The following is a 27739-nucleotide window of genomic DNA, read 5'->3' on the forward strand; positions in this document are numbered from 1 at the left end:
AGCTCTTGTGTGAGCCCCAGAAGGCCCTTTCCTAACCCCCTCTTCCTGGAGGTGGAAGCTGCGCCGGCAGGGATACTGGGGGGCAGTCAGGTATCGTGGAGCACGTGCTGGAATAAGGCCCTTTAAGGTTCGTTTCAGAATTAGGACCTGCGAGATTTGGGGGCAGCAGGCTTCGGGCTCGGATTGCTTTGCTGTTTCCTGCCAACATGTAGAAGGTGGAGCCCAAGTCAGGCACATGGCATCACCATCCGGGGAGCATTAACACGGGGGTGCCGAGAGGTCCGTGGGGATCCGCTGTGTCCTGTGTCTGGCTTCCCCAACGGGAGTCTCTCCTCCTGTGTTTGCAGAGGTGCTGCTATTGCTGCCTGCTGGGAAGGGCGGCCCAGGCCCAGGGCCAGAGCTGCGAGTACAGCCTCATGGTCGGCTACCAGTGTGGGCTGGTCTTCCGGGCATGCTGCGTCAAGGGCCAGGAGACAGCAGACTTTGCCCCGGGGGACGTTGGGGACCTTCAAGAAGCAGGTAATTCCCCCCTTTCTTCCCTCTTGGGCAGTACAATTAGTTAAGGTCATCCAGAGAAACAGAACCAACAGGACTTGGAGAGAGAGAGAGAGACATTTTAAGAAATTGGTTCACACAGTTGTGAGGGCTGCCAGGTCTGAAATCTGCAGGGTGGGCCACAGGCCAGGGACCCAGGGGAGAGCTGATGTTGCAGCTTGAGTCCAAAGGCCGTCTGCTAGCAGGGTTCCTTCTTACTCGGGGGAGGTAAGTCTTTCTCTTAAGGCCTTCACCTGATTGGACGAGGCCCACCCACACGATGGAGGGCAATCTGCTTTACTCAAAGTCTACTGATTTCAATGTCAAACTCATCTAAAAAATACCGTCACAGCCATATCCAGACTAGTGCTGGACCAAATATCTGGGTACCGTGGCCCAACCAACTTGACACATAAAATTGACCATCACAGGCGGTGTGGGCACGCACATTTACCATTGCCTTAACTCAGCACAGACTGGTTCTAGTTGTCGGAGCAGTTTCACATTTGTGACTGTCCTGGAGTGAAACTGAGGGCTTGGGATCTGGGATCTGACAAATCTGTGTTCATGTCCCTGTCCTGACATGTATTTGGGGGGCAAACTGGTGTATCCAGGCCTCAGTTCCCTCATCTGTGAAAAGGGGATAATAGGGTCCTACCTCCTCAGGTTGCTGGGATTAAATGGGAGAAGGGGTATAAAGTGCCATCACAGTTCGTCCCATCCCTCCAACTGCCTTGGGCAGCGTGGGTGGCTGGCCGTGCTCCTGTTTCACAGATGAGGACCTGGCACTCAAGATCACGTGGCCATGGGACTTCCCTGGCGGTCCAGTGGTTAAGACTTTGCCTTCCAATGCAGGGGTGCAGGTTCGATCCCTGGTCGGGGAGCTAAGATCCCACATGCCTCGAGGCCAAAATACCAAAACATAAAACAGAAGCAATAGTGTAACAAATTCGATGGAGACTTTAAAAATGGTCCATATCAAAAAAAAAATCTTAAAAAAAAATCACAATTATTAAAAAAATAAAAACGATCACATGGCTGACATACAGAGGAGGGAGAGCGCTGGCCTTCCGACGCCTGGCCAGTGCCATCTCTCCATCTAGAGCTGAGGCCGGGAGCACCACTCGTTAATAGCAGGGGCAACACTCATTAACAGCAGGCTGTGAGCATTGAAACACTAGATATTTATTCAGCCAAGGGCGAATGACCCCAAGAGCAGCTTCAAGAGGGCTCCCAGCTGTGTGTCCACCATTTCAGTCTCCACCCTCCATTTGTCTGAAGCCACATAAATCCTGAAACCCTGGGGCTTCATGATTCAGTTACGTGGTTCAGGAAACTTCTTGGTTGTCGAATCATCTCTTCCACTTATGCAATGGTTTCCTGTGCCATGATGGAAAGAGCCCTGGAAAATTTCAAGCATCTGCTCTGCCCCAAGCTTGCTGCGTGACTGGGACCTTTGCCTTCTCACTCTGAGCTCCATCTGCCCTCTGCTAAAAATGGGAAAGGGGCAGGAAGGGGCTCGGAAGGACGAGCTCACAGACCAGTGGTCCCTAAGTCAGGCCATCCATTCGTGTGGCTTTGGGGTCCTCAGTCAAATGACCAGTCTTTCATTCTTTGTTTGGATTTCTCAAGTCCAGGGCCCCATGGCCGCTGTGGGGCTGATTTCAGATATTTTAGTCATAAAGGGGGATTGGAACCACATTCTGGCTCCTTCCTTGACTTTTGAAATCATAGATGACATTTTCACTTTAAACAAACTCAAATTCTTCATACTGGTGGAGAATTTCTCCTGTGTCTCCAGGGAGGACTTTTGTTGATTTATGTCTTGTTTCATTAATGATCCCTGAGCTTTTCTGTTGCTCCAGATGTCTTATTTCTCCCTTGTCTTTTATCTGCTTCATTTCTTGCCTCAGACTTTCCTCAATGTCTCTATGAGGACTGCCCTGTGTTTCCTCCTCACCCAGCCACAAACCTGCCTCCCTCTCTTCCACTGACATTTATTGTGGGCCTACTGTGTGCTACCATACGGGGCCCACAGACCAGTGCTGGCCTGCAGCAGAATAAGTACAGAAATTGGGAGTAAGCTTTTAGAAACTTCCATAAGCATTTGATAGAGTTGATAGCAGGGGCAACACTCATTAATAGCAGGCTGTGAGCATTGAAACACTAGATATTTATTCAGCCAAGGGGTGAATGACCCCAAGAGCAGCTTCAAGAGGGCTCCCAGCTGTATGTCCACCATTTCAGTCTCCACCCTCCATTTGTCTGAAGCCACATAAATCCTGAAACCTTGGCGCGTCATGATTCAGTTACATCGTTCAGGAAACTTGTTTCATAGATGAGGACCTGGCACTCAAGATCACGTAGCCATGGGACTTCCCTGGCGGTCCAGTGGTTAAGACTTTGCCTTCCAATGCAGGGGGTGCAGGTTCGATCCCTGGTCGGGGAGCTAAGATCCCACATGCCTCAAGGCCAAAAAACCAAAACATAAAACAGAAGCAATAGTGTAACAAATTCGATGGAGACTTTAAAAATGGTCCATATCAAAAAAAAAAAATCTTTAAAAAAAAATCACAATTATTTAAAAAAAAAACAATCACATGGCTGACATACAGAGGAGGGAGAGTTTAAATATAAAATTGGGACTTACATGTCTGTTTTCTTATCTTAGTTTTTCTAATAATCTATATTATAAGTGATCAAAGTATTGGTCTAAGATGGGGCAAAGAACCCTGTTCCTTTGGGAGGAACTGTGCTAGGGCGTATCTTGGTTATGTCCATTCTACAGATTGGGAGACTGAGGCCGTGGAAGCTTGGTTCAAGATTCCTTTTCTAGCATTCTTTGCCAGGCTTGCTGGCTCCTGAAAAATGCTGTGGAAATCTTGATGACCTCATCACCTGAGTGATAAATAGTTTCTCATGAGTCCTCCTGGCCTTGTTACCATGAGTCCTTTGGAGGATGGGGTCTGGACACCCTGGCCTGTGCCTGGCACATGGCAGGGACTTGGGCTTTGCTGGGATGGGATGCACCAAGTGAATGAAGAGTCCCCAAATTAAACATTCTTTTTTTTCTTTTTCTCTCTTATTAAAAAATTGAAGTATAGTTGATTTACAATGTTGTGTTAATTTCTGCTGCACAGAAAAGTGATTCAGTTATACATACATACATACATATATACACACACACACACACACACACACACAAACACACACACATTCTTTTTCATATTCTTTTCCATTATGGTTTGTCCCAGGATATTGAATATAGTTCCCTGTGCTCTACAGTGGGACCTTGTTGTTTATTCATTCTCTATACAGTAGCTTACATCTGCTCACCCCAGCCTCCCACTCTATCCCTCCCCCACCCCCCTCCCCCTTGGCAGCCACAAGTCTGTTCTCTATGTCCGAGAGTCTGTGTCTGTTTCACAGATAGGTTCATTTGTGTCATATTTTAGATTTCACATATAAGTGACATCATATGGCATTTGTCTTTCTCTTTCTGACTGACTTCACTTAGTATGATCATCTCTAGTTGCCGCCACATTAAACATTCTGAGCAAAGGTGCTCCTAGCCTCCTAACCTAGAGATGACTCACACCCTAAGTGTCTCTGGCTTGGCTCCTCCCTAGCTGAAAAGTTCTTCGGATTATTTAGGAACCCTCACCATATCTTAATAACCCCTAAAACATAACGCCTTATGCATAGTTAGTGTCCATCAATTACGGTATGCTGAAACTTACAGCAGAATTACTAATATGTGTCTTTCTACTGATGTCTGCTTTTCCAGTGTGTGTGTATCATGTGCTCATTGTAGGCATTTTAGAAGACACGGGAAGGTAGAAGGAAGAGGAAGTCAACACGGAGATAAATGTGGTTTCCATCAGGTCACGCTTCCTTCCAGTCTTTTTTCTGTCTCTCTTGGCTTCTCTTGTGTAGGTGCGGCTGTGCTGGGGGTGCCTTTGAGTTATGCTTTCCCACCCAGCGTTGTAGTGTAGTGGCTGTTGGATTGTGATCGAATTGTGACTGTCATTCCATCTTGCGGAAGGGTCCTCGTCAGCAGAGCACTTGGTTTTTCAAGAATTCTAGGAATTCTTGGGTCTACCCACCCAGGTTAAAAGGACTAATCCATTTCTTCTATGCCAGAATTGCCAATGGAATACAACCCTTTAAAATGAGGGCCCAGGTCTCCCACTGGGTCCCTCTTTATCCTATTGCCCTGTTGAATCTTAATTATTGAGAGGAGGGGCCTTGTCTGTGCCGAGTGCTTGACCCTCAGAGCAGATACTTAGATACCTTTGTTGAATGAATTGAGCGAGTGACCGTAGATGTCCGGCGCTACATTGAGCTTTGCAGGCAAAGTGTATAAAATAAGTGAATTCATTTCCTGGGGCTGCTGTAATAAAGCACCACAGGCTGGGGACCTTAAACCACAGAAACGTGTTGTCTCACGGTCTGGAGGCCAGAAGTCCGAGACCGAGGTGTCGGCAGGGCCGGCTGCTTCTGAGGCCTCCGGGAGCATCTGCTCCAGGCTTCTCTCCCAGCTTCTGGGAGCATCAGGTATGCCTCGGCTTGTCGATGGCTGTCTTCTCCCTGTTTCTTCACACCGCTTTTCCTCTACGTATCTGTCCCTGAGTCCCGATTTCCCCTTTCTGTGAGGACACCCACCATTGGATTAGGGCCCACGCTAAAGACCTCATCTTAACTTGATTGTCTGCAATGATCCTTCCCCAGACTAAGGTCACACTTCCAGGTACTGGGGGCTAGGACTGCAACATCTTCTGGGGTTTGGGGGGGTGGGACACAATTAACCTGTAGCCATGAGCTTTTACCAGCTGCATTGTTTTTGGTTTGGAAGATGTGACTTAGTTTATAGTAGGGCCGTGACTGCATTTGCAGAAATATTTGAGTGATGTGGCCAAGGTGACCACACTCAGCGTTAAGTTGACAACTACAGAGAGACCCTTGTGCCAGTGCTGTTTCTGTCATAATAGATCTTTTAGAGATTTAGCTACATTTATAAGTGTGACTCTGCTTTTAAAAAGGATAGAATGGGCTTCCCTGGTGGCGCAGTGGTTGCGCGTCCGCCTGCCGATGCAGGGGAACCGGGTTCGCGCCCCGGTCCGGGAGGATCCCACATGCCGCGGAGCGGCAGGGCCCGTGAGCCATGGCCGCTGGGCCAGCGCGCCCGGAGCCTGTGCTCCGCAACGGGAGCGGCCACAACAGAGGGAGGCCCGCATACCACAAAAAAAAAAAAAAAATAAAATAAATAAATAAATAAAATAAAATAAAAAGGATAGAATGAATACTGGGCTTTTTATAAGATGTACCGACAGGCGTTACTGCCTGATATTTACAAGAAGAGAAGATGCTCGGCGTCGCTTCTGCGTTAACGTGGGCGCTGCGTGTGGACAAACCTGTGTTTGCCTCTTCCCCCTCAGCTAAGGTCTCTGAGATCGAGGAGGGACAAGAGGACCCCTACCTGAATGACCGCTGCCGAGGTGAGACAGGCCCTCCCCAGGACTAGCTGGGGCCTGATGGGCGAGCGAGGGAGAGGGTGGGCCTGTAGAGAAGGGGCCGCTTGAGGAGCTGGTGTGCAGAGCTCTCCCAGAAGAGCCCACAGACTCTGTGAACGGTGAGCCCCAAGGCTGGGAGCCCCTTAGGGGACGGGGGTGAGTGATACTTCATTTTGCGGCCGGAGCTCCAGCTGTACCGGCTGTAATAGTCATTTGTCTCATAAGAGAGGTGTTTGCAAATTTAGTCAGTAGGGCCTTGGGACTTCCCTGGTGGCGCAGTGGTTAAGACTCCGTGCTCCCAGTGAGGCAGGGGGCCCGGGTTCAATCCCTGATCAGGGAACTAGATCCCACACGCATGCCGCAACTAAGAGTTCTCATGCCGCAACTAAGGAGCCCACCTGCCACAACTAAGGAGCCCACCTTCCACAACTGAGACCCGGCACAACCAAATAAATAAATATATATACATATACATGTATATATATATATATATTTTTTTTTAAAAAAGACTTTAAAAATGGTCCACATCCAAAAAAAAAAGTCACTAGGGCCTTGCACCTTTGTTTTCCATATGCTAAGACTTTATTTCTCTTTATGGAACATTCCCGCATGTCTGGACTGGCGAGTCTGCTCCCCAAGTACATTCAGTGGCTTGCCTTGTGTTTGGGCTTTCATTAGGGAGCCAGTTTAATCACAAAATGATGTGGTTGGTGTACAGTGACTCTCGGCACAGAGGGCTGGGGGTAGGCGGAAGGGAGGGCAGAGAACCCCAGAAAGAATCGTAATCCTCTCTGGGGGGCATGCGAGGCTCTCCCTGGGGGAGGGGATAGCTGGTTTGCAATGGCTGAGGATGGGTTAGCCAGGGAGATGACATTGGCAGGGGGTTTGTGGCAGTGGAAGCGGGGACTTGCAGACCCACAGCACCTGGGCACTGGTGGGCCACGGGGTGGGGTGCGGGGAGAAAGGAAGAGGCTGGAGAAGTGGGCAGGGCCCTGCAGGCCCTGGGCAGCAGTCAGAATTTTATTTCCTGGAATCTTTGCCTGGTAGAGGTTTTGTCCCCATGGGATTTCTCTTTGGGTATCACGCTGGCTGCCCTGCAGGAAGCCTGGCTGGAGGGTGGTACCAGGGATGCCCAGAGAGCCAGGTGAGCGGGCGGCCGGAGCTGAGGCAGTGGCGGTGGAAATGGGGTACTGGGCCCCGCACAACCCCCGATCTGTCAGATCAGGGCTGGGACCTGAAGCCGCAGCCCCGGGGGGTCTCCCGTGGGAAGGGAGGACGCCGTGAAGGCTGCAGTGGGCTCCAGACTGGGGAGCCTGCCCTTCTGTGTCAGCCTACCCTGAGGGCGCTTTCTCCGACCCCATCCAAACACCTGGAAAAAACCAGGAGGTCTCTGGGGTGCACCTGGCCTCCGCTCACGTTTGCTCTGACTCCAGGCGGCGGGCCCTGCAAACAGCAGTGCCGAGACACGGGGGAGGAGGTCGTCTGCTCCTGCTTTGTGGGCTACCAGCTGCTCCCCGACGGCGTCTCCTGTGAAGGTAAACGTCGTCCTGCCCTGGGAGCCTCTGCCTCTGCCTGACAGCCAGGCAGGGCCCGCTTTGCACAACTTGGGGCCCCATTCATAGGTGAAGAACAGTCCAGGACCGGCTCTCCAGCATTTCCTGGAGTTTGCAGCGCCTGGCTTCCAGCCACGGCTGTCCTCCAGGAGGATGCAAACACCTTGCTGTGAAAAGGGGTTGGGTTTGGGGTCTGACCGGGCTCTGAATCCAGGATCTGCCGAGCGGCCCTGGGCACATCCCTCAACCTCTCTTGGCCTCTCATCTGTGAGATGGGGGAGATGGAGGGAGGTGATGGCCCCAAATCACATGACTAGGATCACATGACTAGGATCACATGACTCCAGTTCAGGGCCCGGTGCTTGCTTAGCAGGTGCTCAGAAAGAGCAGTAGATCTGAAATCGATCGGCAGGGCGGAGGACCCGTTGCTTTTGCTTTTGCTCTGATGGTCAGTGCCCAGGGCTCCATTGCGGTGCACGGCCTGAACACGCACACGCCCGGGGAACTTGGTGGATGCGGGGGATCGATCCCATCGTGCCTTCTGGTACGTTCCTTCTGATAAAGCGTGAGGGTCGGTTGTTCTTGCTGGTTACTCCTGCGTCACCTGTGTCTCTCCTAGATATCAATGAATGTATCATGGGCGGCCAAAACTGCCGGCTTGGAGAATCCTGCATCAATACAGTGGGCTCTTTCCGCTGCCAACGCGACAGCAGCTGTGGCACTGGCTATGAGCTCACAGAGGACAATGACTGCAAAGGTAGGATAAGCTCCGAGTCTCAAAACCTCATCCCCCAGAAGTACATATGATGCGACGGGGAAGTGGCACTGGGCTCCCTGGGGTCTGGGCTCCGTGGTGCTGTGTCGCCGCTTTGGCTGCCTGGGGCACCGGCCAGCCCTGTTATTAGTGAAGATTTACCTCCTTTACCGTAATGCTGAGTTAATGACAGTGGAGAGTTTGGATTTCTGAAAGGGCTTAGAACACGCTCATTTAAAAACAAGACCAGAGATGGATTTCAGGTGCTCACATGTGCTTTCTAGTCCCCCCACCCCCAAGCTGTTTTTTTTTGCACAACAGCTGCCTTCCATCTGATTGCAGGCTTCCTTGAAGTTCAAAGCATATTCCCTTCCGCTGCATAAAAAAACATGACATTTCTGGCTGCTGGCTTTCCCCCGCCAAACCATAGATGTTATTTGGCAGATAAGCCTTTGATGAGGATCTGTTAGAACATAGTTTTCTGCTGAGGGTTTCCAGCCCTTCAGAACGACAAGACCACTTGTGTAAAAACGTCGTTTGAATTATGAGGGCCTTTGGATGAGCTCAGTCCTCCCCACCCCTGCAGACTCCCTGGGCGGTGTGGACCTCGAGGACCCAGGGGCCCAGCCAGCTGAGTATACACTTTTGAACATTTGACGCCATGAACTTCAAGGGAAGGGCAGCCAACACGTCCAGTCACGACAATCACCACTGTTAATATTTGGGATGTTGCGAGGACTGCAGGGTGAATAAGTTTATAGGGACAGTGTTTATTACCACTTAAGATCATCATCGCTTTATAATCTAAACTAAACATGCCTGAAATGAAAACCAAACCAAACCAAACCACATATTGCCAGGAAAATGCCTGGGTTATTTATTACATAACAGAAAATTTGCATCATAAGAACCTTGGGGGAAAAGCCAGAGTTTTGAATCTTGAGAAACACGAGCATTGTTTGTCTAAGGCCCTTTTTGAATGTGACCTCTCTGTTGGAATGTTTTGGGTGATAGTCTGAGTAATGAGCATTAAAAAAAAAAAAAAAAAATTCTTGTGATTTTAAAGTGTTGAAAGATGCTTCTGGCAGGACTCTTGCTAACAATTTCCTTTTTTTATGATGTACCAGATATTGACGAATGTGAGAGTGGTATTCATAACTGCCTCCCCGATTTTATCTGTCAGAATACTCTGGGATCCTTCCGCTGCAGACCCAAGCTACAGTGCAAGAGCGGCTTTATACAAGATGCTCTAGGCAACTGTATTGGTAAGACGCTGCCGCCAGGGCTAACGGGTCCGCCAGGCGGGGGAACCGTCCAGTGATGGGGCACTGCATAGTGTATAGAACGGAGGTCAGCAAGCTTTTTCTATAAAGGACCGGATGATAAGTTATTCATTGTGGGCTGTGTGGTCTCCGCTGCAACTCCTTAGCTCTGCGGTTGGAGCTGGAAAGCAGCCGTGGCGGTGTGAACAAGTGGGTGGGTCTGTGTCCCAATAAAACTTTATTTACAAACACAGGCGGCAGCTGGGTTTGGCCCCAGGGCTATAGTTTAGCAATCTCTGGTTTAGATGAAAGCGCTTGTGTTTTGAGGTCAGAGACACCTGGTGTTGAACTGAGTGACCTAAGGTCATTTACTTCCTCGGAGCCTCAACTTCCTCCTCTATAAAATGGGAATAATGATCAGATCTGGCTTGTAGGCTTGACGCAAGGATTAAACAAGGTGGTTGTGAAGTGCCCTGTGTATTAAAAAATGGTTTTAGAAGATACTCTGTGTTAGGAGTCAAGTTCATAGAGACAGAGAGTAGAAGGGTGGTTGCCAGGGGCTGGGAGACAGGGGTGGGGAGTTATGGCTTAACAGGTGGAATTCTGCTTGGGATGAGGAAAGAGGTCTGTGGCTGGACAGTGCTGATGGCTGCACAACACTGTGAACGTGCTTGATGCCACTTACCTGTACACTTAAAAATGGTTAAAATGGCAAAATACTGTGTTGATATCAGAGGAAGATCAATGTGAAATGAAAGCAAATCCCATGGAATTTAGTGAAAAGAGGAGGTCTGGGTGAGATTGCTTAAGTTGCAGAGGGAGCGTGGGGCAGGGGTAGTGGCCAGAGAGACCTGTTCTGCAGACAGGAGGGGGCCCCTGCTTTCTCCTGCAGTCGCCCAAGACTAGCCCTCTGGCCAGATCACTGTATGCTGTTGGCGTTTGAGTCCGGATCTGCCGGGCCGCCCTTGCCCTCTGCTCAGCAGAAGCTTCTGGGTCCTCCCTTTGAGGTCAGAGAGTCATCTCCCTTGTTCTGCGCTGCAGGCGCCCTAGTCAGGACCCACCCTTCCTGGGGCTGCCCCGTCACCCCCCTGGAAAGGCTGGTACCGCCACGAGCAAGGGGCCGAGGATTTCTTCTGTCTCACCCTCTTGCAGATAAATCTGTATTGATCTTTGATTTGAAATGGCAGTTCGGACTGAAAGTCCTTCCCCGCTTTTATTACCATCCCAGGATATCTAAAGACAAATAGAACATCAACCCCTTAGGACAGGGGCCTCGTCTGAAGCCAACCCCAGTCTTTGTTCCTAAAGCTCCCCTTTCAAGGGGAGGCAAGGCGTCTGAGCCGCGGGGGCCTCAGCTTGGCTGCACTGGCCCCTCGCCAGCCTCCTGCCAGCAGGGGGGCTGTCCTCGCTCCCAGAAGGAGGCCGGTGAGCCGGAGGCTGACAGCTCTCCCAGGGCCAGGAGGGAGGAGGGGCCTGCCTAGACTTGCAGCGCATTTGCAGGGGGCTCCGCGGAGGATGGCATCTGCTGGGGATGGAAACCCTGACTCATGGCAAAAGCAGCCCGATTTCCACAAAGAAGGGACCTTTGCAAGTCTCGACTTAGCCTCGGTTCCCACCCGCCCCCCACCCCCGATCGCAGGGGTGCAGCTCTACAGGGGGAGGCTCCAGAGCAGGAGCCCCGGGGCCCAGGGCAGGCCTCAGCCCAGCACCCACCCCCGAACTTGGGTCTTCCGAGGTCCTAGCGGCGCCCCTCGTCTCAGCACTCCGGGAGGGTGGGGCGGGCCCGCCTTTTGTGTGCCCACAATCGAGTTCACAGCCTAGTTCACGATCAAGTGCCACAACCAAGTTCAGGAGTCTTTCTTTTTCAAAATTCTTTTTTATTTCAAAAGTTATGTCCATCTTTATTTGCAAAAAAGAAAGCAAAAGCCAAATGCAGAAAGGGAAAGCTTCTACCCTGCTTGGCAGTGTCTGTGTGCCCTAGACTTTTTGTTTTTTCAATTAAAAATGGGACCAGACCGCTCTGCCGCTTGCTTTTTTTAACTTACGAATGTACTTTGACATCATTTCATGTCAGTACCTTTATGTCATCTTTTAAAAAAAATGACTGCGTCATCCAAAATAAATCTTCACAAGGAGACAGCGTGTCAGAATAGAAGGAGAGGGTCAGGATAGTTTCAGGGCGAGGACAGTGCCCCCCGTCCTCGCCCCGTGTGCGTCCTGGGTCTTCTGCTTGTACACCTCCGTGGACGGCACCCCTACTCCCACAGGACAGTGTGGTCTCTGGGGGGAAGCTCTGGCCTCGTGTGTAGCCAGAAGCATCTTCATGGAGCTCCTGGGGCCCCGGGAGCCTGTCTGTTTCCCCTCCGGCCACGCGGCAGGCGGCCCTGTAGCTGCAGTGCTCCACCCGGGGGACCAGCGCAAGGGGCAGGAGAGGGTCTTACAAAGCAGAGGCCTCTTTCCCTGTTACAAAACATAGAATGTTCTAGGACCTTGAGGTCTGGTCACCGAGGGCCTTGCGACTATCATATCTTCTCTAGGTTTTCTTCCTTCTTCTTCTTCTTCTTCTTCTAATTCCCTCCCCGGGCCCATCTTCCTTTCTGCTTCAGTGAGGATGAGAGAAGAGGCCAGCACAGGGCCTCCCACACTCTGATCTCCTCCGGCCTCGGGATGTTCGGGGGTCCTGGGTTCTGTGGTCATCGGGTTAAACCAAGTGAGCGGGGCCCTTGACAGCTGGGATCATCCAGGCTTTTCAAAACCATGTGAGCCCCAAAGAGGAGAGACTGTACAATGCGTTCCCAGACTCCTCGGACCTTTCCTATTTATTTGTTCTGTTTGTTCACCCTGCCGTTCATTCATTCGCTCATTCACTCATTGATCACCGGCTCCTTACGCGTGGAGCTCACGGGCTGGGGGGCTCCGCTCTCTGTGGAGCACGTGACATCTCAAGGGGTGCCAGTGTTCCCTGGCACAGGGTTTGGGAACTGTGGATCCGATAGTGGCGAATGAGCCTTGCGGGAAGGCAGCGGTAAAGGTTCTAAACACTGCATTAATTCTTGACACAGGGCCACGCTTTTTCTGAGAAGGGCTGGCGAGTAAATATCAACCTCGTCGACCGCAGGGTCTCTGTCACAGCCACGTGGAAGCAGCCGTGGACACTACATAAAGGAATGGGCCTGGCTGTGCTCCAGTAGAACTGAATTTACAAAAACAGGCAGTGGGTGGGATTTGGCCGGCGGCTTGTGGTTCGCCCACGCCAGGTTGAGGGGCCCTCGTCCTGGCCGGGAGGCGGGAGACCCTGATTCTAGACCTGAGTGGGTCCCAGCCTTGGGCTCGGGGAGTTTCCTGTCTATAAAATGCAGATAATAATCCCTGTCCTGCCTAACTTGCAGGGCAGTACTGGAGGCGAAAGCTTTTGTAAACTGTAAAGTGCTGCGCTGTGAGACCGGCAGGACAAAGGCCGACACCAGGCTGGGGAGGGAGCCGGGCCGCCCATTTGTCCCAGGAGGGTGGGGCTTGGCTGCGAGGGGCGAAGTACATCTGGTCCTCTACCATCACCCCCTTCTCTTGGCCCCCCTAGACGTTTATAAGTGATTCTTGAAACCTTAGGTCCTTTTGGGAGAATACTCCTGGTAGGAAGTCCAATCTGTGCGGTTTGGCACTGCACCCGGCTCTCCTTCTTGGTTTACGGGTTCACACCCGCCGGGCGTGTGTTCATCAAAGGGGAATGCGCGCCCCACGGTCCCCCGTCAGAGGCGTGTCCAGTCGGGGAGGGAGCCACTGTGCGGAGAGCTTAGAGCAGCCCTTCCCCGGGGGCGCGAGTCCACACGGGCCCCGTGGAGCCCGGAATGGGGGTGGGGACGTGGGAGAAGGTCGTGCTCAAGCTGTAAGAAAGGCGCGTTCACCAGGCAGACAGGGGCGCTGGCTTCCCAGGGAGGAGCTGTGTGCCCCGTGGCACAGAGGTGGCATCTGAGTGGCCGCTGGAGGCTAGGGCTGGAGCCTGGGCTGCAGGAGGGACGGACCCGAGTGAGGCTGGGGAGTGGGGCACGGGGGCCCGCCAGCCACTGGAGGAGGGCGCGGCCACCTCAGTGCCCCTCAGCCGCTGCTCAGCTCAGGGAAGGCCCTCATTAACCGTCTGGAGTACGTGAACACAGGACGGCCCCTGAATTGCCCGGTTCACCGTGTGGGACTCACAGGCAGGCAGCTTCGGATTCGGTGCAGTGGAAGATGGAAGTGTCGCGGGTTTAGGGGCAGGAGGATGGGCCGGGGAGGGGTCGTCACGGTGTGGTGTGCTGCTGCAACCTGGGAGCCGGCTGGGGGGCTGCTGTGTGGTCCAGGGCGAGGGCATCGTCGTAACTGCGTTCGTGGTTTTATAAAGAGGAGGGAAATGGGGTTTCTTTGGAGATCCAGGGGTTGGGTTTGGGGAAGCCCTCCGGGTTTAACCCCGTCGTCTCCGTCTTTCCCCCTGTAGATATCAATGAGTGTTTGAGTATCAGTGCCCCGTGCCCCGTCGGGCAGACATGCATCAACACGGAGGGCTCCTACACGTGCCAGAAGAACGTGCCCAGCTGTGGCCGTGGCTACCATCTCAATGAGGAGGGGACCCGCTGTGTTGGTTGGTATTAAAAAAAGAAAACCTATTTGAAATGGACTTTTGGTCTCCTCCCAGCACAACTCTCCCTTCCCCGGAAGGAGGGAGCAGATCCCCAGAGGAAGCTGTTTGCACCTGTCCGTCCAATTGCTGATCTCCAAGCATAGGTCTTTACTGGCTATTGCCTGGACCATTGCAGTAGAATGCCAACCCACCCACTGCCGCCAGCTTTGCCCCTTCGGTCTGTCCGGTTCTTCCCGAGCTGGAAGCTCTCTCGCGCCTCCCTGCTCACAGCCCCCGTCGGTGATGGCTCCCCGTTGGCGGCAGACAGAGGACAGATGCCCTCTGCTTACAAGTCAGTCCTCCTGAGCTGGCCCCAACCTCACAAACTTTATGATCCAGGTGAAGTAGGTCTCGCTCCCGCAAGAAGCCCTGGCCTTTCCTCTCTGTGTGGTTTTTGCTCTGACATGCTTGCCTCTTCACCTACATTCCTCTGGATTCAGGCAAAGGCGTTGTGAGCCCAGCCTGCCCAGATCCCTGCCACACAGAGGCGTCTCCTCCCTGTAACGCCCAGGGCACTTGCTCAGCCTCTCTCCGGTCACTGGGCACTTGCTGCCTTGACTAGGGTCGCTGCTGGCCCGCAGGAGCAGGAGTCCCCCGAGGGTAGAGGCTGCGTCTGGGTCAGCTGTCTCGCCAGCATGCAGTTGGCACATAGTAGGTGCTCTGTGAAATCGGGTTAAGAATTAAGCGGTGCCGCTTTGTCCACTACGTTTTAGTTGGCTCCTTCCCTGCCTTCCTTTCTGATCATCTCAGGGCAGAAACCCCCCGACACACTAAAGGTTTCTCCCCGTGTCTTTCTCGTTTGCAAGACGTGGATGAGTGCTCGCCTCCCGCTGAGCCCTGTGGGCCGGGGCATCTCTGTGTGAACTCCCCTGGAAGTTTCCGCTGCGAGTGCAAGGCCGGCTACTACTTCGACGGCATCAGCAGAACGTGTGTGGGTACGTGGGTGTCCCTGCAGGGGGCCCGGCCAGATGACATCAAGGAGAACCCAGCCCGGGGCACCCTGGAGTGACCGTGTTCTCCTCCTCACCTCTGAAAATCCCAAGCGCAGGCAGCCCCAGAGAAGAGACCCCGATCGGGAGACCCCCGTTCTAGTTCAGCTCTGCTACTGCCGGTCCTGTGGCTCCTGGCGAGGCCCTCCTGGGCGTGAGCCAGGTTCCTTCCCTGTAGAACAGGTGCTCTCCTTGCCCTGGCACCTCTGAGTGTTCATGAGGCTCCAGCCAGCTCTGCAAATGCCCCAAAGTCTGAGTGATCTCCCAGAGATTCCTGCTGACCCACAGGGCTGCAGGGCCCGGAGCTGTGCGCTCGCCCAGGGCACTGAGACCCCGAGACGGCACGGTGGCCCGAACACCAGGGGCTAGGACAGATCCTGCTGGTGGACGCCAGCCATCCCCAAACCGGGGTGCTCAGGGGAGCCTGGCACCTGCCCCGCCCAGCCCCACGGCACCTTTGTCAGATCCTGGAGGGCACTCTCTCGGGGTGGAGGACTGGCGGGTGGGAAGGGGCCCAGGCGGGCCGCGGTGGAAGGAGCACAGGGCAGACAGGCCGGGGCCGTCCCAGCTCCCCTGCCGACTTGCCGTGTTTTGGGGGACGAGTCACTGTCCTTTCTCTTGGAGAGGAGGCCAGGGGAAGTGGGGGACAAAGGTCGTGAGCTGCCACCACGGGCAGCGCTGCCCAGGGGGGACGCTGCCTGAGCCACCTCCTGCTCTGTTTCAGACATTAACGAGTGCCGGCGCTACCCCGGGCGCCTGTGTGGCCACAAGTGCGAGAACACGCCTGGCTCCTACTACTGTAGCTGCACCATGGGCTTCCGGCTCTCCTCTGATGGCCGGTCCTGTGAAGGTGAGGGCAGGGCGGGGCGGGGTCGGGAGCTCTGTGACTGCATCCGCGCCCCTTCCCCCAAGCTGCCCACCTCCTGGGCAAACCACCACTCTCCCTGCAGCTCCGCACGGGACCGCCTCACATCTGTGCCCTAGAGCATATCAAACCGCGTATTAGCAGGGGAAAGACCTCTAGAAGCTTGCTTATCAGAGATGACTGCCCTCCCCAGTTTCTCCTGGGCCCTGGAGGGGGTGATAACACCTGTGCACACGTCGGGATGGACAAGTTGGCTGCAGAAGCCGTGTGGGAGGTGGCTGAGGGTGCGGGGTTTGGGGGCGTCTGACCCACTGCTTACTCACGTGACCCTGGGGAGTGGCTGACCTCACCTGCCTCATTGTCCTCACAGGGGGAGTGGGGTTGTTTATGCCAAAGAGAAACAAAAGCTGGACACTTGTTCAAAGTGGTAAGACAGATTTTATTTAGACTACTGCAGTAGGGGAGAGAGGCTTCAGCATAAACTGGTCTCAACTCCACCAAGAAAAAAGGTGAGGGTTTTTTAAATGCTGGGACGGTCCTGCTAGGAATAATTATGAAGGATGTTAAGGGCTCTGGCCAGTGGGACTAGGCCAGCTGTGTCTTCTCACTGGCTCTCACCCTCCTGCAGAGTCTGGGAGATGGGGTGGGGGTGGGACCTCCCCTCCCCTTGATGACCGCATTTCAAAGGCCTGCTTCCCACCTTAAAAGGACCTGGGTTGCAGAAGATACATCTCAAAGGGACAGAAAGGATTTACATCTGCAGGTTTTCTAAAGTAAATGCTTCTAGGAAAAACGGAGGTCAGGGCCTGTATTCCGGTGTTGGCTGGGATACACAGGAAATTCTTTGACATCATCAGGCTTTCCCAGGCAGGCATTTCAAGGGTCATGGTCTTGGGCTGATGCTAAAGTTTGGTCAGGTCTCTGGGTTGGGGGGCGGGTTGGACCGAGTCATTAGTGTCAAGAGTCTTGGGGTCGTCAGATAGCACTGACCCCCTCTGATGGGATGGACTGAAATGAGGGGAGGGCCTGGCACAGAGTAGGTCCTCAGTGGATGGCTCATCTTCTTCGGGAATTAGGTGATGAGGTCAGCAGAAATTGAGAGCTTCTGACCCCCCCTCGGAAATTATCACATGGCCCACCGAGCTCCCTTCTTTGCAGCGCGGTGCCCGGGGGCAACCCGTAGAGCCACACTCAAGACGTGGCAGGTCTTAAATTTCTGGATTAAGAAGGATGATCACAAAAGTCAGATATGCCAGGATGCACCCCGGTGTGTAATTCTCAACCTGGAGCATGGACAGTGTGATGGACTCCTGGGTCCGAGGCTTCTCCTGAGATTCTGGGGTTCGTCCCCCAAAACCAGACCCGACACGCACACGTAATGGCGAGGAGCAAGATTGATGCGTGGTGGCCCCTCGGGCCCGGGCCCACATCCCAGCTCGGTCACATTTATGGCCTTGAAGGAGTAACTCAGCATCTCTGGGCCTCAGTGTCCTCACCTGTAAAAGGGGGCTAGTAGGACCCACCTTGCAGGGGGTCGTGAGGGTGAACCAAGATGAAGCCTGTCAAGCGTCTGTCACGGTGCCCAGCGTGAGATGGCACACTTGGGATATGGAGACTGCTTGTGTCATTGTTACTATCGTTCGTGGCTAGTGCTGTCCCCGGTCACTCCTAAACGGCTGAATAGTGGGTACTCATATCTATGTTAGTGGACGATATTGTGGGCACAAAACCAGGGCCTGGCCAGCCTTGCAGTATTATTCCACCAAGCACTTATAAAGCACCCGCCGCCCTAGATGCGTAGCAATAACGTGGTTCCTGCCTTCAGGGAGCGTCTCTAGGGTGTGAGAAACCACACTGAGCAGAGGTGAGCAAGTGAACAGGTGGCAGCCAGGCCAGGCGTGTGGGGCTGCAGGGATGAGACTCGGGGTGAGAGGCTAACGGACATTCTCGGCTGCTCACCCCTCCTGCCCTGCTACGAGTTAGCAGTAAACAAAAATGAGGAGGGACTTCTAGCTCAGAGGTTGGCAAACTTGTTTTCCAAAAGCCACGTAGTAAATATTTTAGGCTTTGCCAGCTACATCTCTTTTGCCACTATTCAACTCCGCCCTTGTAACGCACAAGCAGCCATGGAGCATAGTAAATGAATAAGCGGGGCCACGTACCAGTAAAACTTTATTTGCAAACACAGGTGGTGGGCCAGAAGTTTCCTGATCTCTGCTCTAGGCAAAGGGAACAGAGGAGCAAGAGCCCAGAGTCGGTCTGGCTTGAAGCAGGCGGCGGGTGCGGGGAGATGCCAGGTCCTCCAGCTGTGAGGGGCTGGAGTGGGGCCTCTCTCCCTTGGGGCAACTCCAAGCAGGTCCCTGGCCCTACACGTGGTAACCTCTGCCTCTGTGCGTGTGTTAACTTGAGGGAGGTCACGGCCCCGCCAGCACCGAGCGGTGACCCCGGGACCCTCTCTTTCAGACGTGAATGAGTGTAGCAGCAGCCCCTGCAGCCAGGAGTGCGCCAACGTCTACGGTTCCTACCAGTGTTACTGCCGGAGAGGCTACCAGCTCAGTGACGTGGACGGGGTCACCTGCGAAGGTGAGGGCTCCCCGCTCGGCCGAGGGCGAAAGCACCCCTCCCCTGATCCCCATCCCCCATCTCCTTCTGGCTGCCGGGTGGTTTGTTTTTTTTTTTCCCCCTCTAACTGAGATTTATTTGGATGCACTTTACCCGTCGTTGAGAGTGAAGTTTGTAAAGGTACAGAGCCACTCACAGGTTTTTCTTTAGTAAAATGAAACATGACATGGGGATCGCCATGTGTGCCGGGACCTCAAGCAGGGCAGTGGTGGGTGAGGAGTGGGTGAGGAGGGGGCTCGGGGGCCGCCCGCGTCCCTGACTCGCAGCTCTGCCTCCGGCCTTTTCAAAGCCCCTCCCTGGGCCTGGTTAGCGCATTTATAATAGTCAGCATTGGGACGTAGCCAGCCAGGGGCACCTCTGTGTGTGTCATTCTGAAGCCCTGGGCGCTGCCCCCGGCCACCGGTCCCCCAGTCTCCCTCCTCCCCTTCCACGTGCACATTTCACACCATGAACTTGCTGTGTGGCCCTAGGCTAGGCTCTTACCCTCTCTGGGCTTCAGTTCCCCCTTCTGGCGTGATGGTCTCTGAGGCCGCCCCAGCCGCAGCGCTTGGAGGCCCCCCGCGCCGTGTCCGGCTTGTCCTGTGTGGCTGCCCTCCAGGCCGCAGCTCAGCCCACCACGGGGGGGTGTAGCCCAGCCGGGGTCCACACAGACGCTGAGGGTGGGCTTTGCCGTCACAGACATCGACGAGTGTGCCCTGCCCACCGGGGGCCACATCTGCTCCTACCGCTGCCTCAACATCCCTGGAAGCTTCCAGTGCAGCTGCCCCTCGACCGGATACAGGCTGGCTCCCAACGGCCGCAACTGCCAAGGTGAGCGGGGTGGGACTTCCGGGGTGTCCCAGGCCGGCTCGGGACTCTGCGGCGTTGGGGGACTGAGGCCCGGCAGCCACACCACGGACGGGGTGCGTCCGGAGAGGGAACAACTCTGCATCCTGGGTGTGTCCTGGGCTCCACGGGCACCCTGGTCTCCCATACCCGGGCACACTTGTCCGCCGGCGCTTCTGAGCCTCCCAGCCTGCCCTGGGCAGCCCCGAGAGGGCCCGCAGTGAGGCTGACAGCCTTTAGGAAGAGGCCCACCGTGGAGGAAACAGGACGTCAGTGCCCGGAAGACCCCATAGCAAAGCACTGCTCTTTAGTCTTCCGTTCAGTCACTCGACAAACCCAGGCCCTGCTGGGTGTCAAGGGCAAAGCAGGGAGCAGACGACGCAGGCCTCTGTCCCAGGGTGCTGAGCCCCACTTGGCGAGGGGATGGGCCCGGTCAGGGCGTGTGACAACCCAGAGGTCTCTGCATTTAGGGACGACGCTGTGGCTGGAGGGCGCCGCGGGGGCCCGGGCGTCGGCTCAACGAGGGGTGAGCGGCGTCCGTCCTGTTGTACTAGGCCCCCATTTCTAAGAACCCTCCAGGGGTCATCAGCATCCTGTAACCGTCCATTTGGTTACTGAGGGGCGTGCTGAGTAGACACTTGTGAAGGGGCGACCCTGGAACGGGCGCGTGGGCCTCACCTCCGGGAACGGCCGCAGAAGCTGAGTCAGAAGTTGGCTCTGTCCAGCCCCTCCTGATGAGTCCCCACACGGGGCTGGTGGCCCAGACGCTCTGGAGGGCCCGGGTCCTGCAGATGTCCTTTCTGCTCACGAAGAAGGTTTTGAAGGCTTTGATCAAAGGCGGGCAGGAGCTGTGGCGTTTCCTGGGAGGGACCCGCTCTGCTCGTCCAGAGCTCTGGATGGAAGTTGCTCTGTTTTCACATTTCTGACAAAGCAGATGACCTGGCCAGGCGCCCTCGCCGCAGCCTGGGGTCCTGCCAGACACAGTGAAAACACATTCCTGAGCCTCAGCCTTTGAGATTGGGGAGTGCTGTTTTTACCGCCAATGGTCAGGATTTGGCATCTCTTAACAGACGCCTCTGGCACGGTGACATCCCCTGGGCCCACCATTTGGCTGTTCCAGACAGTTGTGGGAAGGGGACGGCTCCCCGTGTCCAGGGTGACCTCGTGACATGCCCCAGGCCGGGTTCCGGTCCAGCCCAGATAGTCACTGACTTTGGGCACTGGGCCCAACATAGGATCCCTTCAAGCCTCAGTTTCCTCATCTGTAGTATGGGGCTAGTGGCTTCTGCTCGTTCCTTCCTAGGATGTTACAAGTGGCACGTGAGGTAAGGCTGATACAACTCGGGAGCCTCAGAGAGGCGCTGGCTGCCTGGGTTCACAGCCCGACTCCGCCACTCGCAGAATGTGTGACCTTAGACCAGTCCCTTAACCCCTATGACTCTTCCCTAAAATGAGGATAATAACAGTACCTGCCTCATTTACTTATAATGAGAAGCAGGTGTTTCCTGCAAAACACTTTAAGGGCTGTCATACAGTGTTTGCCATTATTATGCTTACTCCTGGGATTGTGAATAATAGGTATATTAAATATAATCTCCTGTAAGTAAAAAAGCTGGCACAGGGCTCTGCTCCAGAGAGCAGCCAATGGAGGGCAAGGATGGCCTGATCCCCGCCCTGACCCTGGTTGATGGGAGGCCTGGGCACCCCTGTCTGTGGATGGGGAAGGCTGGGGGGCCTTGGCCTTCACCCTGCTGCCTTGGGATCCCCTGCAGACATTGATGAGTGTGTGACCGGCATCCACAACTGCTCTATCAACGAGACCTGCTTCAACATCCAGGGCGGCTTCCGCTGCCTGGCCTTCGAGTGTCCCGAGAACTACCGCCGCTCCGCAGACACGTAAGTCCCTCGGTCCCCGCGACTGTCTGTCTGTGTTGGCCTTCCTGGGGGCCCGGCTCCCGGCCTGGGCGGGTAGTTAATGAGCCGTGCCCTCCCACATGGGTCTTGGGAAACTCAAGGATCCCTGGTTCTCAGGCGCCTAAATGCCAAAGAGATTGGTTGCAGAAAGTGAAGGTAGTGACCTCATATGGGCTCAAGGTCGGCAGGCCTGCTCCCAGACCCGCCTGTGCATGGAGCCAGGCAGAAACCCCGGCCCTCCCGCTCCCCGGGGTGAAGCCTTGGGCAAGGGACAGCTCTCTGGGCCTCAGTTTCCTCATCTGTGACATGCAGATGGCAGAACCTGCTCTGACTCAGATAAAGGTAGCGATGACTCTGGGTGAGCCGACGTGACTTGCTGGGGTGTCATTGTTAGATGACCCCACCTGAAAGCCAGATTCTCTTCAGCCCAGTGACGGCGTGGGAACAGCACAAGGGGTTCTGTGTCCTCAGCTTGAAGCTGTGTATCCATATGTCACTGTAAGCTCACTCACTCTCAGGCCACCGGGATATATCCTGCTGGGGTGTCCAGGAGCCCTGTTCCTCAGGGAGCAGTGAGGACCCGTTGGTCTCGCCTCACACGACCCCATCCCTTATTTTATCAGACGGGTCTCCTTTCGTGCCCCCGGCAGTTTGTTTCAGGAAAAGCTCCACAGCGGGAGGCCGTCTCAGGAGCGTGGATGCGTGACCCCTTCCCTCCAGCCCCGGGAAGTGCTCAAAGCCAGCACGCAGCCAGGCTGCCTGGGAGACACGGCCTCTTGGCCTTGGCCCTGCTCGGTGCCATCTTGGGCGGGTCCCAGGCCCCAGCGTCCACTTGCTGTTCTGGTCCCGCCTCCTGCTGGCCGAGTGCCAGAGCGTCTCTCCTGCCCCCCGCAGGTCCTCTCAGTTTCCCCAGCGGCCGTGCTTGCCGGGTAGGGAGGAGCCGCTCCAGAAGTGGCTTGGCCAGCATTCCAAAGGGCCTGTGGGTTGTGCGACAGCTAAGCGGGCAGTATTGATGCTCCCCGAGCCCTGAAGGAAGATCCGTGTCCTTAATTGGAGGCTGCGCTGCCGTCTGTCTGCATTCCCTCGCTCCCGGGCCCTCGTCTGGCTCTGGGTCTGCGGAGTCTGGAAGATCGGCCGATTGCTCTCCATGTATAACTCACACACAGTCACGAAAGTAAAAGGGGAGGAGGCTGCCCTGTGCGGGGACTCCACGCCGCCTAAGCTGGGGGTGGGCAGGCCGGCAGGCTAGCGTCGTGTCCTGAGGTCGTGGCTGAAGTCGCCCCCTGCCCCCCACCGCGCTGATGCTTGTTGTGGAATCCTTCGCCGCCCCGCAGTGCCGGCGAAAGTCATTTACTTGTTTCGGGAATGTTCACCGTGAGCCTGCTGTGTGCAGGCACCTGGACAGACAGTGGGCCCACAGAGGCCCCCCATCCCCTGCTCTGAGCCCCCAAGGAGCACGTGCAGAACGGCAGTGGGCAGAGTGCAGGGGCACGGAGACCAAGGAGGGCCCCCCGGCTCCGGCGGGGAGCACGGTAGGCAGGGGGGCCTGGAGATGGCAATGCCTGAGTGAAGGGGGGAGGAGAAGCCGAGTTAGGCGTAAGGAGAGGGAGCCAAGGGTGGGATCGCAGCGGGGCTGCGGGGCTGCACGAAGGGGAACAGAGGAGCCCTGGCCGTGAATATGGGGTATTCAGCGAGGAACCACGTTCTGCTGACCGAGGGATCGATGCTCCGGGGCCTGGTCTGTCTCCATCCCTTGGGTTCCTCAGCCTGCCCCCCAGGGGATGATAAAGAGGGGGCTCCGTCCTTCTCCGTATTAAAAGGGCAGGAAGTGAGCCCCTACCCACAGTCAAGGTGAGAGGGGGAGACTGAGGCTCCACGCAGCCCCCCAGGGAAGACTGTGGCCCCCTTGACCAACATGCCGCTCACCAGCGCCCCCCGGCGGCCGGAGCAGAGGCTGGGAGGCCAGCGGAGCTGGGAGAAGGTGTGGTCCCCGCCCTGAGCGTCCTGACTGAGCCCCTGTGGCTGTCCTCGGGCCTCACGGAGATGCTGCCTGGCGTTGAGATGAACCATCCGGCTTTGGTGTCCGGCTCGCTTAGCTTTGCCTCCTAAGCTCAGTCCGTTCCGGGCCCCTTGACCTTGACCGTGACCAGGTCCCCTGAGCTTCTTGCTGTAAAGGGGGCGGTGATATCGCCCTCCTGGGTTCCTGTAGGGTGACCTGCGACTGTGGAGCTGAGCCACCTCCATACCGCTCGCTCTGAGTCCAGCCCTGGGGGGTGTGGATACGCGCCCCAAGGCGTGCTTTACTGCCAGTATTTATGGATGGAGGGAAGGTGGGCCCTGGTGTCCAGGTTGGGGCACGGCCTGGGAGGCTGCCCGGAGGAAGAAGGAACCAGGGCTGGGTCCCATCCTGGCTTCCGGGCCTGGCTCTCCTGTTCCTCGGTGCCATGACCTTGGGTCTTGGTCACCCAAGGGCCCTTTTCTGCCTCTGTAACACAGTGCTGACAATACCTGCTTGTCAGTGCCTGGAGGATTAACGAGGATTGGCAGTAAAGCTCCACGTGCCCAGCCCGCGGCCGGCACTGGTGCCCAGACAGCAGTGGTGGTGAGGAGCGTGGCAGCTGGCCGCCCTGTCCTCGTCCTCAGAATCCAGAGGTTCCTCAGAGCAACTCTGCAGCCCTTGCTCTGCTCCTGACTGTGTGCCTGTGGGCTGACTGTGTGACTGGCAGGTCTAGGGTCGCTCAGCCCTTCGATGGGAAGACAAGACGTGGGTTCCTGAAGGGCTGTGTGGTCCTGGGGCCGTGCCTCCTGCACACAGGAATCTGTCTAGTTACAGTTTCTCCTTTGTTAACCGTGCTGAGGAAGCATGGACCAGCCAGAAGCCCCGCGTCAGGCCCAGGAAGTGAGGGCCGGGCCTGGAATCCCAGGTTGAGGGGCCACAGGGGGTCTCATCCTGGTTGCCTCGTCCCAGTTGGGGGGGTTACTTACTCTGGGACCACAGGAGCACCGCTAGCTTAGGGTGAGCACGGTGACAGGTCACTGACACGTCACGTAGACCGACGTGGGCAGGACACAGGCCAGAGCTCCAGGGGAGGAGGGGCCGAGCCTCTCTCAGCGCTGCAGACCCCTCAGACTGGAGTTTTCTACTTTACAGCCCTTTTCCTTCTCCACAAAAATCCTCTTAAAGAATTTACTATCTGACCTTCAGAAAGCAATATGTAAAATTCTAAAAAGGCTGCATTAGGGAGGACCCAGTAACTGGCACTTCTGTGGTTAACATTCAGGGAGCCTTTACAGGCAAGATTTGAGTCTCTCTCTCTCTCCGTGTCTCTTTGTCTTTCTGTCTCTGGGCCTCAGCCTTCCCTCTCTCCACACAGCCTCCTTCTGGCCAGTGGTAACTGGAACATGACCCAGCAGGCTGGGCCGCAAACCACAGGGCTGGGCCTCACGGACTGACCAGGCTGTTAAGATCCCGAGCACACAATTCCCTCCTTCCCACAGGAGGAATGTTCGGTATCCCAGAGCCTGGGGTGGGACCGAAAACATCCTCTTTACAGCCCCTCGGCGGGGCAGACCCCTGAGACCCGGGCTCGCGGAAGCCAGAGCGAGGCTGGGCAGCCTTGGCTGGCGCAGCCGTTCGGCCCCAGGAGGTAATGCGGGTGGAGCCCTGCCCCGGCCGGTTCCTGGGGCTTGTGTCCAGAATGACAGGAGCCTTAAAGTCAGGAAACTGCCAGCAGGGACGGCTGCGAGCATCAGACAGCCTGGGGGGCGGCCAGAATGGCCATGCCTCCCGCGAGGAGGGACTGGCCTTGAGGACCTTTTTTCTCTGGCGTGTGGTGGCCTTCAATGATTGCATTTTCATGGAACTTGGGGTGTCCCGATCAAATTCATTGAACTGAAAAATCGGGGGCACATTGTTCTCTCATGCGGGTCGAGATGGTGGAAACCAAGGTGCGTGGTGCCGGGGGTCCGGGCCTCCTCTGCTCCATAGTAGATGCAGTGGCGACGGCCCCTCCTCTGTCTAGACATACTGGCTAACAAAGACTTCGCTGCCGTCCCCAGGCTGACAGGCAGTTTGCCAGAGGCAGTTGTTTTGCTTTCTGAGATGTTTCAGCAAGTATGGGGGAGAGCAGGATAGGATAATTGATGTTGGAACTGACCAGGAAAATCAGGCCCGTATTTACTCGTGTGCAGGTAGAAAGCATGTAGGTGTCGAGCTGGTACTGGAGATGAAGCCCGGGAGCCACAGCCCCACCCTTGGGAAGCAAGCAATCTGAAAGGAGCCAGGCCCAGAAAGGCCCAGAGTGAGGAAGGACTTGGGGGCTCTGCTTGGTGACCCTGTGGGGTTGGGGGTGGGTGGAGACCACTGAGGAGGAAGGAGTATCCAGCTCTCTGGCGTGTGATGCCAGAACTTCATGCACACCTCATTTTCCCTGCCTTCCACCCCTGCCGGGTTAATCCTCTGGCGAATCAAAATCCTGGCCTTGGACATGGGAAACGCGGGAAAACTTAACGCACATGAAGGAGACCCTGGCGCCACCTGCTGGCCAGAGCCACCGGGCCTTTCCAGAAGCAGCTGGGGCGTGTGTCTGTGTGTGTGTGTATGTGTGTGTGTATGTGTCTGTGTGTGTGTGTGTCTGTGTGTCTGTGTGTCTGTCTGTGTGTGTGTGTACACACAGGCTTTGAAGTGAGGCAGGCCCACTTTACTTCTGGCATTTAGTACAGACTGTGGAGTCATGGACAAATGACATGTCCTCACTGAGCTTTGTCAGTAGAATAAGGAGAACCGGGTGGGGCAGTGAGGTGAGCTTGGGGAAGGAGAAACCCCAGTGTACCCAGCACGAGGCCAGGCCCCGTCCCTCGGTTTCTCCACAGCCACCTGGCACACTCCCATTTGGCCTGGACCTGGGCGTCTCTGGGGCAGGAGGCCGCCCTGAGCAGCACCCATGCCCGCCTTCTTTCCTCCCTCTCCCCTGTGCCTCGGAGCCCCCTCCCATGCAGGACCCTCCTCTTCAGTGTTCCTCACACACCTTTACTAGCATGGAGCTCATTCCCAGGGCTGCCCTTTCTAAGAGCTCAGAATGGTGAATGGCCAACTAAAAGAAAGGATTTTACATCCTGGACATAGGATGTAAAAAGAGACAGTGCTCACAATAAATGCCAAGTGTAAATAAGTCCTAGTCACCTAACAAGAGGCATGGAAACTAAAAAAGTTGAAATGGAGGCATGATAGAAGACTAGGACCGTAGATGCTCGTGGTTGGAGAATCCAAACACGGTCAAGATGGCAGAACTTCCTGGGACGTGCTCCGTCAAGTCCTGTAGGGCTCTGCACCTTGGCTCTGCTTCTAAGGCAGTTGCCTTCAGAGTGTGATGGGCCTGGAGTTCAGGAGGCAGAAGATAGGCCCCGTTCTTATCATCTCACAGGAAGTTAGAACCTGTCCCCATCCTGTCACAGGAAGTTAGAACCTGTCCCCATCCTGTCACAGGACATTAGAACCTGTTCCCGTCCTGTCACAGGAAGTTAGAACCTGTCCCCGTCCTGTCACAGGATGTTAGAACCTATCCTGATAATCCTGTCATAGGAAGTTAGAGCCTGTCCCCATCCTGTCACAGTAGGTTAGAACCTGTCCCCATCCTGTCACAGGACGTTAGAACCTGTCCCCATCCTGTCACAGGGCTTTAGAACCTGTCCCCATCCTGTCACAGTAGGTTCGAACCTGTCCCCGTCCTGTCACAGGACATTAGAACCTGTCCCCATCCTGTCACAGTAGGTTCGAACCTGTCCCCATCCTGTCACAGGACGTTAGAACCTGTCCCCATCCTGTCACAGGGCTTTAGAACCTGTCCCCATCCTGTCACAGGACATTAGAACCTGTCCCCATCCTGTCACAGTAGGTTAGAACCTGTCCCCGTCCTGTCACAGTAGGTTAGAACCTGTCCCCATCCTGTCACAGGACGTTAGAGCCTGTCCCCATCCTGTCACAGGACGTTAGAGCCTGTCCCCGTCTTGTCACAGTAGGTTAGAACCTGTCCCCATCCTGTCACAGGACGTTAGAGCCTGTCCCCATCCTGTCACAGGAGGTTAGAACCTGTCCCCATCCTGTCACAGGACATTAGAACCTGTCCCCATCCTGTCACAGTAGGTTAGAACCTGTCCCCGTCCTGTCACAGGACGTTAGAACCTGTCCCCATCCTGTGACAGTAGGTTAGAACCTGTCCCCATGCTGTCACAGGAAGTTAGATCCTGTCCCCATCCTG

General features: G+C 55.4%; 1 protein-coding gene across 1 annotated transcript in view; it reads left to right on the forward strand.

The window, feature by feature from the left end:
- Positions 1-21484, forward strand: part of FBLN1 (fibulin 1) — a 45624-nt gene extending 24140 nt beyond the window's left edge. The window contains exons 4-14 of the mRNA XM_028490713.1: positions 348-519; positions 5973-6032; positions 7481-7582; positions 8220-8357; positions 9482-9619; positions 14085-14228; positions 15074-15202; positions 15981-16106; positions 18585-18704; positions 19422-19553; positions 21341-21484. Of these exons, the coding sequence (XP_028346514.1) occupies positions 348-519; positions 5973-6032; positions 7481-7582; positions 8220-8357; positions 9482-9619; positions 14085-14228; positions 15074-15202; positions 15981-16106; positions 18585-18704; positions 19422-19553; positions 21341-21468 (1389 nt within the window). The 3' untranslated portion in view covers positions 21469-21484. The remainder of the gene's footprint in view (positions 1-347; positions 520-5972; positions 6033-7480; positions 7583-8219; positions 8358-9481; positions 9620-14084; positions 14229-15073; positions 15203-15980; positions 16107-18584; positions 18705-19421; positions 19554-21340) is intronic.
- The last annotated feature ends 6255 nt before the right edge of the window (positions 21485-27739 follow it).

This window comes from Physeter macrocephalus, chromosome 6 (assembly GCF_002837175.3).
Source record: "Physeter macrocephalus isolate SW-GA chromosome 6, ASM283717v5, whole genome shotgun sequence".
Lineage (NCBI taxonomy): Eukaryota > Metazoa > Chordata > Mammalia > Artiodactyla > Physeteridae > Physeter > Physeter macrocephalus.